Source organism: Calypte anna, chromosome Z, assembly GCF_003957555.1.
Source record: "Calypte anna isolate BGI_N300 chromosome Z, bCalAnn1_v1.p, whole genome shotgun sequence".
NCBI lineage: Eukaryota > Metazoa > Chordata > Aves > Apodiformes > Trochilidae > Calypte > Calypte anna.
In genome coordinates, this window is record NC_044274.1 from 26,402,951 (window position 1) to 26,417,608 (window position 14,658).

Sequence of the window (14,658 nt, forward strand, 5' to 3'; positions counted from 1 at the left end):
TCAACAAACAAAATAATCAATTTACCTGACCAGCACTGCTAGCTGCCACGTTGCTTTCTGCTGCTCCTTGACCTTCACTCTGCCTCTCTGCATCATGCGAACCTGCATCATGCTTACTCTGAGGTGTTCTCTGTCAATATAAGAGTTTATTAAGTCACACACAGAAATGAAATATGCTTCACCATTCAAAGCTTTCTAGACTGTAAATGCATCAATGCTGCATCCCCACAAAGCCATGGAACAGCACTTTGTATTTCATAATGCTCAGCCTCAAAAATTAACAGCCGAGACTGAATGTCTTCGAAAAAACTGTAAGATGAAAGTGAAGCATGTCCTCTGAGGATTATAGCCCTGCAAGACAAAGGATTTGCTGTGAGACACAGAAACATCATTTTCCACCAGCTGTGCTCACATCACTATCAGAAATGTAACAGAATTGGAGCAAACGACTGTCTTCTTTGCACTGTCACGTGAGCTGTGCATTTACTGGAGACCACAGCACGCACAGCTCAATTAAGCTTTGTGTTCAGAGACAAATAATTTCTGCCATCAACAGAAGGATATCTCAGCTATAGCAATCCGTCTAAATCTCACGGACAAGCAATGCAGGAATAATGACTTTACAGCAAGCAAAATTTGTATAACCTGATATAGATGCATCTGATATTTAATCAAAATAAATTCAACTGATCTTACAAGATGGTACACACATTTCAGTTTCCCTCAATTTACTACATACAACTACATGAAAATTAATCTGGTATCCCTGTCACTGACAGGAATCACGAGATCAACATGAAAATCAGGCGTTTAAAAACAGTCTCCTCACAAAGTAAAACTTTATGAGTAAGATATATTAAATGCAATTTCTATGCAATTTCTGTGCAGTTCTGCCACGTTCTTCAGTAGTACATAACCTATTACATAATCTACAGGCATAATCTACCTCATCTTGCTTCATGGAAATTTAACTTCTAGCAGAAAAATTTCTATTTAATGTACATACACTGAAACTTCTTCAGTTATCTGAAGTACTTAAGGTACCTAGAGGTGAAAAGCCAAACTGTTCACTAGTGGGGCTATGACCCATGAGGTCACCCAAGGAGAAATTATCCTGCTCTTCTAAGAACATTTCTGGGCCTGGGGCAATTTTTTTAGGGTGACGGTGTATCTATTAAATAGTTTTGAAACATCAAGAGCACAGACACAGAGATAGTTCATTCCCTGACTAAAAAGTTCCTGCTTTTGTCAGCCCTCTCTGTCCACCTCCCGTTCACATACATTATGCTTGCTACATGTAATGTAAGAATGAGGTGGTTTCCCCTTCCTCCCAAGAACTCTGAAAAACATGCCACTTCAAAAAGCAGTCAACACCCTAATTAATTAAAAGGCAATTTCTAACAGCTACTATCTGGGCTTATCTAACTTTAAATGCAGTATGCTCCAAAATGTGCACAGAGATTATTGTCCCACTGAGTCACTGGCTGGGCTGGAATGTAAAATCTTCAAGAATCTAGCAAAGCATTTTTTACCACTTCAGGTGCTTAAGTAATTTTCAGTGAGAAGCTGTTCTCTTCATGCAGACTGGCTCAGAGGAGTTAACAAAAAAATAGGCAGCAGATAGCAAGTATTTATTGAAAATGGATTAATTTTAAATATTATGAATATATATTTATTATAAATATAGTAATATGTTAAATGTAAGTACCAACATGTATTTTTTTTATATGTGCATCAATAAAAAGAGTATGTATCCATACACACATGAATTACTAAAATACATTTTTGTGCAGATACAGCATCACTGGAAATAAATTAATTTTCATCTGACGGACTGTGGGTTACTAGTGTTAATAAAGATAGTATATCCACTAGAAGTATGTTCCCCCTTCGCACTGCCTTTTAACACTGGATTCAGGACCTGAGGATGAAAATATATAAACTGCCAACCACATCAGCAAAGCACCAGAACATGGAAGCAGCAGCAGGCCTCTACATCAGATACAGCAGCTGGAGAACAGCACCCAGGTCCCTTGATTTAAACACCGCCACCTAGTTTGAGGCATGATTTTTTAAGAGGTGTAAGCTGGATTTATATCTCTCTGCCTTTTCTGAATTCTGGCACCACACAAAGTCACTTTCATGGAGGATGCTTTCTTGCTCTTGCAACAAAACAGTGGAAGACTTCACGTGCCTATGGAAGAGACCGTGCTCCCTCCATCTTGTTTGCCACTGTCTTTGAGGTGTTTCTGAAGCCATCAGTAACTACCACATATCAAATATTAATTTCCCTGTATTTACTAGCAGAAAAATAATAAATCTTCAGCTAGTTTTTAGCTTTTGCAGCCACAGTACATATATTACATCTGCAAACACAGTAGGCCTTTATAGTCTTTGCTAAGATTAACAACTGCAAATAATTTTACCTAATATGTTGTCAACATAAGTGCTAAAGCAGCTCTCTGTGCATTTCTTAGTACAGATGACTCTTCTATTCATAAACCACTGTTTTTACCCCCAGAATTCAACTACTCTTCCATGTATTGAAAAGTACAGATACAGTGTTATTTCCTGGATACCAAAAAAATGCTTATTTTTCCATTAATTCACATTAGACAAAATACACATTCAGGTGTAAAAAAGATGGCAGCAAAGAATAACACAATAAAGAAAAATAAGTAATTGTAAAAATGAAAATTTTGCTACAGTTGAGCAAAAGAAAAATGAAAGTCTAGTAAGTCAAAACCTTGATAAATCCTGTCCATTGGAGTTAAAATGGTCTGAAGCTTGCTGAACATTATCTCTGGACAGAGTAAATCCTTTATATTTTATCCACACTACACTGCCCAATGAAAACACTTCACAAATCTCAAATGAAAGAAAGGTCTGTACCAATGTAACAAATTGAAAACCTTGTATTAAGCACTTGCCAAGTGTTTGCTTTTTTTTTTTTTTTTCCAAATAATTCAGATTTGTACCTGGCAGATATTCTCCTCAGAGGGGTCTAACTCCACAGAGGATTTCAAACTTTATTATGAAAATACTGCAACATATCTAACAGAAGTCTTGCAAAATTTGAAGGTACCATTATTTGCAGTTACTTCAGTTACTTTCAAGACTTAGTAGTTTGCCAGCCCCTCAAAAAAATGCTAACATGTGAGTCAAAATCTTCTCCACTCATTGATTTCCAAAAGCTACTTTTATGGTGCAGTATGATATTCAGTTTTATCCTAGAAGATATACTGATGTAGACTGAAAACTGGCAGAACAGCTGGGCACCACAGAGGTGCAATCAGTAGCACAGAGTACAGCTGGAGGGAAGTCAGCAGTGATGTACCCCAGGAATCAGTACTGGGACCAGTACTGCTCAGCATCTTCATTTATGACCTGGATGCTGGGGCACAGTGCACTCTCACCAAGTATGCAGATGACAGGAAACTTGGAGGAGAAGCTGATACACAAGATGGTTCAGCCACCTTTCAGAATGACATGGACAGGCTGCAGAAACAGGCTGACAGGAACCTCATACAGTTCAACAAGGGGAAGTGCCAAGTCCTGCACCTGGGGAGTAACAACCCCAGGCACCAAAACATGCTGGGGGCTGCCCAGCATGAAAGCAGCTTGGCATGAGACCTGGGGGTCCTAGTGGACATGCTGAACATACTAGCAATGGAACCTTGCAACAAGCCCAACAGTGTCCTGGGCTGCATTAAGAAGTCCATTGCCTGCAGGCTGAGGGAGGTGATCCTTTCCCTCCACTCAGCCATTTGGGCTGGATCTGGACTAGTATGTCCCAGTCTGGTCTCCCCAGTACACTAAAGGGAGGGACTTACTGATGCAAGTCCTGTGCAAGGCCACAAAGGTGCTTATGGGACTGGAATATAAGCAGAGGCTGAGTGTGTTGAGATTATTCAGCCTGGAGAAGAGAATGCTCAGGAGGATCTCAATGTGTATAAATTGCCTGGATTGGCTACTATGTCAAAAGAGAAGGCAACTTTAATTATACACACTGGCATTTGCTTCACTTAAAAAAACAGATTTTCCTCACAATCTCGAAGTTATGAAAACCCAAAGGGTGCCCTGAGTGTTTATAGTGATTATTTTGTGTGAAAACAAACCATAAAATACTCGGGTCCAACATACAAGTTATATTTCATGTATTAGTAAAAGAAATGGAGGTCACCTTAAAAGAATTTTGACAGCAGTTTTTCCTAGCAGCAATGACTACCATGGACTTCATAATATACAGCAAACATTCCCTCGTATCTCTTAGTATAGAAACCAATCTTAAACACTAAAAATGGCAGAAGCTGTATTCACCCTTTTTAAAATCTAATCTATCTCAAAAGATATGCAAACCATGAAGGTGTATATAAGAGATTCATATTTAGAAAGGCATGTACAATTGATTATTGTTATTTGCTAAAACCATGACTCAGTCTTTATAGTACCTTGCACTTAAGCTCTTACTTATCTTTAGTGATTAAAGTTCAATAGTAGCATGAAGAGTGATCCAATTATTTCATCCTCAGAATTCAGTGGCAAAAAGCAACCCCTAACAAGTAACACCCTTAGTATATTGACTAGTTAACTGTGACATCACTAGCTGATAGAAATAATTCTGCCTATTACTTTATCAAAGTAATCTGCATTTTTTTTTTGAAAAATAAAAGATACATACCATAGTGAAAAGACATTAAGTAAATGCTCACTAACCTTTGCTTCAGCTGTTTGTGATTGCAGGAGCTGTCGTATACGGAGAATGTCCTTCTCTATTTGTTGAATTCTCGCCACCCTTGCCTGAAATGAATGCATTTTCATTTTAGATTTTGTTCAGAAACTCCTTTTACTTACTGTATAGAATGACAACATGAAGAGTTCTTTGCAAATACAGCTGCCCACAAAAATACTTGACTTGTTTGGTAAATCAAGTGTTCTCCATAATAAAACACAGGCATGATTGTAAGCAATCAGAACATGGCTGAGTTGTTGGGATTTTAATATGAAACTCTTTTCTAACCTCATTGAGTCTATGGTTCTCTAATTCTATAAAGTCTTATGAGAATGATCATTTATTTTCAGATTTTAAGGAACTCTAAGCCTCAAAAAATGAGATCCTTCTTGTTCTGGCATGAAATAAAAAAAATTTCTATGTAAAAATTTTTTCAGTCTGTATTTTATTTTATGGTAATTAGGTTTTCTTCTACTTCCTACTAAATATTTAGGCTAAAACACTGGAATAAGTAAAAGCAACACATAGCTAATTTGCTTTTTTTTTTCCCCCCAAATAAGAACTACCATGTGAAATTATAAACTTCAGGGAATACTGCAAGTTGGTGTAAATAATTAAAGAAGCTAAGATTGCTACCAGTCTTTCAGTGCATCATTCTGAATAATATTGTGCTTGTGTACAATCTTTACAAGAGAGAGCATCAACAGCTATTTGCTGTGAGCCAGCTTGTTTCAGGAAGAGGAGGTTAAGGGAAACAAAGCCCAAACATGAGAGATGAAAGAGGGAGGTCATTATTTTAAGGTCCAGGAGAAAGGGTGGCCAGTGCCTCTGTTACCTGAGCAACAGCAGGTTATCAGCTAATTACATCTTTGGGACTCTTACTACAATGCCAGCCTTGATATAGCTGAACTGTTCTCTCAATCCACATTTTGCATTGTAGGGTGTGTCACAATCAGGGTGGAAAAAAAATACAGAGCAGAAAGAAAGTTGAAAAACTAGCAAGTTCAGTATACTTGCCAAACATGAATCTTTCAGTTTGCACATTCAAGTATCAAGTGAAATAATTAAGAATTTGCTTTTATGTATTTGTACACCAATAGACCTCTATACAGCTTTGGCAGCTGTTCTTGATAAATGAAACCAAAGGATATTACCAGTCAATTTCACAAGAAGCACATGCAGAAGTAGCTACTTCCTATTTCATAATCTTTATATAATCACTATAGCCACTGCAATTTTTGTAAGCATGTGTTACACACATATATAGAGAGAGTAAAACAGGTGTGATAATCCCTTGGGCAGAGATTCATTCAGAAAACTAAGTATTTCAACATCTTGGTATACCTTTTTACCACTTAAAATTTAAAAAGAATACACAGGGAAGTACTACATCAGGGACAACTTTATTACCTTCTTAGCGATGAAACTACAATTTTTTTCTCCAAAAAATTTAATTAATTCTCTGATTATGTTTAGAATTTTACCAGCAGCCTATCCCACCTATTTAGCTTATTTCATCTTACTCTAGCTGAAGTTTGTTAGAAGTAAGAGAACTTTCCTAGAAGTTCTGGAGCCAATGAGTAACACTTTCTTCTGCGACAGAGCTAAGCAGGCACCTGCAGACAATCTCAAGTCTGCTCTTCTCTCTCTCGGGACTGGCTGAAGCCATGCAGTGCATGAGTGCTGCTGATAAACCATGATAACACAGTCATACAGCTTCCAGATCAGAGGCAGTCATCCAGGAAGATTAAACTTGGGTCTGTCGGAGTAGGAAAAGTCTACAGAGCCTTTATGTAGGTACCTAACAGTTGCAGAATATCTATTTTTACAACCATATGAATTTTCTGAAAAATCCCAATTAAATTACTTACTTTAAACTTAAATTACTTACTTGCTATAAACCAAATTAGTTAGAAATGTTTCTTTTTGTGCAAAAATTTGTGTAGAGTAAACCTAGTGAGAAAAATAGAGCCTGAGACTATTTTTATTGAGAGGATTTATTTTTATAGCATTAATAATAAAAAAACCCTGTCATCTTACCAAGATGGTTACTTAACATCTCTGGAAATAAGTGGTAATAAATAACTCAAATTATCCATCAGTTACTGTGGGGGAATACTTTTTATAACAAGCAAACAACTGAGTGCTCCATTTACAGGTTCCACATAAACACATTCTGAGTTACATTCTGAACTTAAAAGCATGAGAATACTGAGCATGACAGATGCAAAATAAAGCAGTTGTGAATATATGTCTGTTTGAAGCTAAAGTTGTTATAAATTATAAGTACATAATAATTAAAGAAATATTTTATTTTTAAGAATTTGTCTGCTGTCTGCTCACAAGTCTTGTTTAAACAGGCTAAGGATGGTATTTTTTGCTGAGTAGTTATTTTGTGTTCTGCTATCTGTATTTGTAAGGCTAACTAAATGCTATAAGTTATCGTTGTCTTTATACACAGTTTAAAGTACTACTACCAATACTCAAATAAAGATGGAGGAAAACCTTTTTTATTTCGTGTAGCAATGAAAGACCAATACCTGTGCACGCTTCTCCATGTCCTGACAAGTACCTAGTTGTTCTTCCATTGCAGCTCTGATTTGCCTTGCCTCATACTCCAGCTGCCTTCTGGTCATATCTGTTTGCAAGGAGAACTGAAATTAAAGTATAGGGAAGGCATTTTAGTAAATAACATTTTTAATAAATGATTTATTTCTCTGAACAAGAATAGAACAATTACTTTTTCATAACAGACTTCATAAACAAACAAAATGTGTAACTGAACCTGAAAACATGACTGCGTCATTAAAGGTGTTCAACAAGAGACTACCTTCAAGTTTTGTCAAATGATTAACCAAAATAGATAAACATTGAGACGGTAGCCTGGAACATCTGGTTACATATTTTGTCAAGATACCAGCAAAACTGTTATGTGTGCCATTAGTATCTTCAAAAATACTCAGAGATATCTTCCTACTGCACATGGTGATGGTGTTCATATTACTGCTATCTGTCCCTATTTTTAAGTATCCAACTGAAAAAATCACAAGTGCTCAATTCAGGAGAAAAAAAATCCATTTAGGGGAAAACACTCCAACTGATAAGACTTTTCAAAGCATGAGCAAAGCATTTCACTGGTCTTGGACAATTACTCAGTTTACAAGTAGGTGTTCAAGAGCACTCCTCCAAGAAGACCTCACCAAAGTAAATTCAGAGAGTCAACCATCTACAAATATATAAAATGCTACTAAGCGGCACCTGTCATTCTGCTGTGGCTGGAGTAAGTAGTGATGGATTGAAATTACCACAAAACAGACCTAGTGTAAATGTTAAGACATTCTAATCACATTAAGAGCCAAGTTAATTCATTATACATGAAACTAGAAACACAATCTTAAAACCTATGCTAGAGTGACACAGATACAGCTGACACAGTGCCTTTGGGAATGGGCTGCACTTGCTTCAATGCCCTTCTCAGACTTTCTCACCTTCTAGCGCTCTCATAAGCTCAGCCACGACTCAGTTAGATTTCACTGAAGTCCAACATGGAAATGTTTCAATTTTCTCTTCACATTTCCAGAATTGTGACTGGTATGAACTTAACTGGTGTGAACTTAACAGGTATGACTCTGTTAAGACAGGCAACCAGGTCTTCCCAACACTGTATGTGTGAAGGAATGCACTACAAATACATCCAAGCTGCTGAGGTCTGACAACAGTAACAGCTGTACTATATGGGATATAAGACACCTTCATTATTGCAGATAATGGTAACTTATTATAAATACTTTGGAGATGCCAAGGTAAAAGCTCAGAGCAGCAATAGCTGCAGAGCCTATAGCACCACTTTGCTTGCAGTTTTGAATGAAGAGCTCCTGTGCTAGAAGAATCCACTAAATAAAAGAATGAATAGAGAAAAGTCCTTTGGTAGAAAAAGTTAAAGAAACAGCACAGTGATATGTAATTAATTTGTCATAAAAGCTTTTCAGCATTCCTCACCATCATTGCCACTTATACTGATGGATATGAAATGAAATTTGTTAAAAAAATTACTTGAAAAAAATTACTTAAGTAAGCTTTACATAGTGAATGTTTTAAATTAAAATTATAGCCGATAATGTCACCAAATGCAAAAAATATATACAGTATTAAAGTAAGGATGATAGCACAGATACTTGACTAAGCATACAGAAGGTACTTAAGCTCATCAGCAATACAGAAGGTACTTACATTTTCAGTAAGGGGGAGACTATCAATCCTTTTAGTCAGGTTCTGAAGCTGGGCATAATACCAGTCCTTTTCTTTCTCCTCCTTCTCAAGCTCCGCAAGCAAAAGAGATCTAGAAAAAAAAACCAACCAGAAGTGGAAAATGTCTCGCCATTAAGATCTACTTACCATGTGCAAACCCAGAAATAGGCATTGATACCCATTAAAAAAAAGTTAAGCACGTGAATAGGGCACTAAATTATCTGATCCACCTTTCCAATGTCTCCTTAACAACTTTGTCACTCATACCACCATTATGGGTAAAATCAAGCTACTTCTGTGAGAACTAAAAATATTTAAAAGAGTATTTTTCATCAGATTTTATAGACAAGGTATCTTTAAGCTATTTAAAATATTTTAAATGGATATTAAAAGCATACTGCATAACTGAGTGGTATATGAGAAAGATAAGATTAATATATCCAGAGCTCCAAGAAAATAATCTACTAGACACTTTGCATACTATTTTGTCAGTCCTTCATGAACTATATTTAGACAATTGTAAATGTTATCAGTATAGCTATACAGCATTCCTTTTTGTAGTAATTTTCAAAAGATGTACACTGTACGGAATAGCCACTCTTGGGTCCTTTTGTGGGCTTGTTTGTTTTTAATATAATGTTATGATTTCTTATAATTTCTCTTTGAGCATTCTTCTTCCGACTGTTCTTCTGAGCATTCTTTTAATATTGTTCATTAACAGAAATGCTAAAAATCAACATTTAGTCAGAAGATAAACATCCACATACAAGTTTTCCCAGTATTATTTCCCACCACTTAAACTTCCAGATCTCTCTCTCTAAACTCAGTTTGTGATCTTCCTAAGCAAGTGATATGAACCTTCAGAATACACACAAAAGCACTGTGGGTAATTGCTACAAGTCATTCAGGAATAAAAACATAGCATATACCAAAATTACATATTTCCCCTGACTACTTCAATAATGCATCTCAGTAATGATTTGAGAGAAAGACAATATATGACAGAACATTGTGTAGAAGAAAGAATTTTATAGTATGTACTTTTAAGGATGCTTCATTTAGTTCCTGTTTTTAAAATGTTTTGAACTGGTTTTGATGACTTAATATTCATACTCTATAACCAAGCACCCTGACCCAGTATTCAAACAGAAAATTGAAAACTGTCAGGATCTCTCCCTACAACTGGAACAGAATGAAAAAGTATTCAAGAGAGCAGAATGTTTTTAAATGGGAGCAGAATGACAAAGTTTCAAATTTGATTCAAGTTACGTTTAAACAGAACTGTTTTCAAAATGTCAGGACTACACATTATGTTATTTATGGGGCACCTCTTATATCTGAAAGGTTTACAATCATAATTAGTGCAAAGAAGCTACAAACAACTACCATACTGTTATAGGAATCTGTAGCAAGATTACAGGAAAACAGTAATTTATCAGCCACAAGAATGGGTCTGGCAGGAATTCCTTAAGTCCTTTAGACAGACTGAAGGAAAAGCTAATAGATAAGTGCTCAGGATAAGCCTGGGAGGAAAGTAGTTTTCTTGGCATTCCATTTGTCCATACTTTCAATATATACCCTGGGTGATCTCTGTACACAGAGGCACTCTGCATGGCTTCTCCTTTTACCACCTCAGATGCCCACACAATGGGCAGTGTCCAGGTTGTGAAATCAAATTTGCAAAAGCACAATTAATGCAATTCTTATAGAAAGTATTTTACCAGTGAGGACTTGCAAATATGAAATAACTGTCTAATTTTGCTTCTGTCAAAGAACTGGTAGTAGCAACTGGAGGGATTACTTTCAGCTAAGTGAACATGTGATTAAGTTCCTCTTGTAAAACATAGGATATTCAGTTTGTGAGACACTATCATTCAATCTGTTTTGACATGCACAACAGATGCTTGAAGCAAGAAAATAACTTAAGAAATATCAGTGCTCCCTGAACAACATAATGTATTACCCAAGGCCAACTCCTTTAACTTAACAGTGTAACTTTTAATAATATTGTCTGAGCAATGCTTTATTTGGGATTACTAGTTTGCTATCACAGCTCCACAAGAATTCAGGTTGTAACGATGTCTTTAAGGCTGCACTTCAATTTCCTTGAAAAAAAGAAGCAAGTCTCTATAGATGTGTCTGAAAAACTTCTCCCCATGCTTAATATTACTATTAGGTAAGCACATCAGTCATACGTATGAGTAGGAGCTAGCATTCTAGAACCTCCTGAGGTTAGAGGAGCATTTACAGTGGAAGAACTGTTGCTGATCATGGCAAAAAAATGGATGGAAAACCCCAGCATAGTTATTCTATCCTTTTATACTATAGAAATTCTTTACACCAGCATTTTCATAGTATCCGAGAAAATGTGGCAAGTTTTTTTGAACTTTACAGTATTTTGAGTTAACAAAAACTTTCCAATTTGAACTGCTTGTCTGAGGACTGGGTATTTCAAAAGGCTTCTTTACTGTGGTATTTTTTGACAGTCCCAACAATATATAAAGCTGAATGAATGTGGAAAGCTAGTTTCTTCTTTTGGAATATTTTCTGCATAACTGTGTCTATATTATTCCCTGTTAAAAAGAAGGGAAATAAACTGTATGCTACTCTACTTGCATTATGTAAATTACAATTAAAAGTAACACTTCCATTTTCATTTCAAAAGGAAAACTCAAAAAGGATAGATGTAAAGGTGTAAGGTAAGTCATCCAGTCAACTCAATAGAATATAAGTAGGGGGAGAAAGAAGTCATGAGACAAGAGAAAATGCTCAAGAACAACACTAAGAAAATAAAAAAGGAGTGGCACAAAGCAGAAAGAATAAAAAAGACACACAGACATTTTCATATAAATTAATCATAAGACTATCAACTTTAATGTAAATTGCAGAACATGAAAAGGTGAAATGCTTAAACTTACTGCAAAAGGCAAACCAAGAAAAAAAATGTAACATGCTCTCAGAGAGATTCTCTTATTGTTAGTGTGTTACCAACTATATCTGGGAATAACCAGACAGAAAGCAGGAGATATTTAATGAATAGTGCATTCTAAATTGACAATCTAGAAACATACATACACCACTTTTTTCTGTTCTTTTTTTGAATTTGAAATTAGAGAAAAGCTAAGCAAGTGAGAAACAGGCAACTTCACCTTCAGTCTGGTAAGTGAATTAACTGATTAATATTCCTTCTGTCAGAGGATCCCTTTTAGCCAAGGAAAGTATTTCTTCAGTTTTTCTTGTCTCTCTTGTTTACATTAATAAACATCTAGTGAATTAGTTTATTAATAAACTTTTTGTCAATTGGCCAGGTTCACACACAGTTAATTATATGACTTGGTTCTCACCCAAACACTGCTCCCCACAAGCAGCATATACTTTCCCACTATGCCAGATACTGTGTGGAAATGTTCCCCCACTGCAGATGCCAAAAAATATTTTCTTCTAAGTAATTTTTATATTTTGAGGCTTGTCAAATTCCGTAAGTTCTTTGAAAGTCTGTTTAAGCTCCCGAAAAAATTCTATTAGCAAATAACATACATTTATAAATACATTTAGACACACAGAAACTGAGTAGAAACATCAAACAAATCCAGACACAAAGCATAGGAAAGTGTAAGTGGATAATTTTCTTTCAAGATTGTAGTGATTTCAGATGCATGATCCTACACACACCACACCAAGTTCTGATTAATTTTTTATTTATCAGAATTTAATTAATTTGGGTACCCAAGGTCCACATCAATGCCCTACATGTTCCTACACATACCCCAAAACAGCATAGAGAATTGGGCAGTTTGGATTATCCATCATTTCACTAATGGCCACTGATCTTGCCATTCCTCTAGAGATCATCTTTCACATGGCACAAATCTTTACCCCATCAGCTGTTGACAGCAAAACTGCTTAAGCTCATGTGAAATTAAAATATCCTTATCATCTTTTTCAGTGTCACTTGTAACAAAAATGAGTTCATTGTCTAAGATGTCTTTATTGCCAAGAAGAGTTTCCGAAGAACTAGGACCCTAGAAACCACCTGAGCAGGTAAGGATCACAGATCATAAATAAGAAGTGCTAACCAGCTTGGGAAAATTCAGTTGCTATAAGTTAATACTCCCTGCTCGAAGTGACTTGGAATTCACTTGAATAACTGCACTTCAAGATTTTAGTATCACATGCAGTAAAAAAAAAACACTGGAAGAACATAAATACATCTTTTTTTAACATCGAGAATGACAGTAGATTCTGAAGACTGGAATAAGCAAATGGGAGGAGATCCCCAAATTCCTGAAAATTCTTATGTAGCTCCTCAGGAATCTAAATTTTATGCAATGGTAGAAATATTACTAGTGTTCCTGGCCCGGGAAATTAAAATCAGAGTGGGTCCCAGAAGAGGTTAAGTACAGACCCAGAGGAAATTACTTTCACTCAACTGCTAGGACCAAAAGGGATCCAGACACAGTACTTCAGAGGAGAAGTGCACTGCTTTCATCTCTTGACTGCAAAAATCTTACTGAACACAAGGAAGGGCCCTCAAGAGGAGCTGTTTCTGAAGCACTGCCTACAAACTACTTATTACCACCAAACCTTTGTATTCTAACTCCAAAGTGGACTTTTTCCTTGTTAACTGGCACTCAGTATAAAACTACGGCGCTGCTGTTTATTTGGTTTTGCAGTGCCCATCTTGAAATCCCATCCATTAAGGAGCTGTCAATGACAGCCTTACACACAGGTCTCTGAAAACATCTGGGATTTCAGTCAGGTTCATTTTAAGATACTAAGATTCAACCAGTGGAAACAGCTGCATGCCCCTTACTTTGCATTTCCTTTGTAAGGGACTGATAAAGTGCTGCAAATTTGCATTATGACATGAAAGTGCATTCTTACGTGGTTACATTACCTTCCAAGAAAAGAAATCGCATGATTTTGTCAACAGAAAACATCAGATAGCACCATCACATTGTTACAGTTTCAGAATTAATCAACAGTGGTCAGAAGATTTGAAGGTGTTTGAGATGCTCCACTCCCTCCTTCTCTAAATGTATTTCAGATGCTGCTGATAAAATTAAAATAACCTTCAGCCAAAAAAGAGTAACAAGGAAATTAATATATTAAGCAGTAGAAACAGTATGTTGTTTTCAAGATTTTTTGTGTGTGTCTGCATCTAAGTATAAAGTAGATTCCTGGCTTCCTTACCTATCAAGATAAATATACCAGCAATCAAAATCACAGGCATGACTGCTAAATACTGGGTGTATCAGTAAGCTTTCATGTTAAAATTTTAAAATTAGAAGTCAATCCATATTGGATGGATTCAACAATTACATTTACCTCTCTTTTTCTAGCTCCTCTAAGTAACCAGTGCTTTCTCTGCTTCCATTCATAAATCCTCTTCTTGGAAACGATCCCATGGGAACAGGACTGCACTCTCCTGAGCGGCTTGACACAGACCCTTCCCGGCTCCCATATGAACGCACGGACACCTTTGGCCTTAACTTCACTCCCGGGAAGTTGGTACTTTCCAAGTTAAGTTCTGGATAATACAGAGCAAACATTTGCAGAGTTGAAGCTCAGCAGGGCAAATTTAAAAAACAGTTTCTCCTTAATTTTTTATTTTGTTGAAAAAAATTGACGATTTTTTACTGGAAATGTTTTGCATGGAAATACAGAGAATATAATGT

General features: G+C 36.2%; 1 protein-coding gene across 3 annotated transcripts in view; it reads right to left on the bottom strand.

Annotated features, from left to right (window-relative positions):
• APC (APC regulator of WNT signaling pathway) overlaps positions 1–14,658 on the bottom strand; it is an 88,253-nt gene that overhangs the window by 26,106 nt on the left and 47,489 nt on the right. For all 3 annotated transcript variants that reach the window (XM_030466677.1, XM_030466678.1, XM_030466676.1), the window contains exons 4-8: positions 14,309–14,510; positions 8,963–9,071; positions 7,273–7,386; positions 4,717–4,800; positions 26–130 (exon numbers count right to left, since the gene is read on the bottom strand). In XM_030466677.1, the coding sequence (XP_030322537.1) occupies positions 26–130; positions 4,717–4,800; positions 7,273–7,386; positions 8,963–9,071; positions 14,309–14,510 (614 nt within the window). The remainder of the gene's footprint in view (positions 1–25; positions 131–4,716; positions 4,801–7,272; positions 7,387–8,962; positions 9,072–14,308; positions 14,511–14,658) is intronic.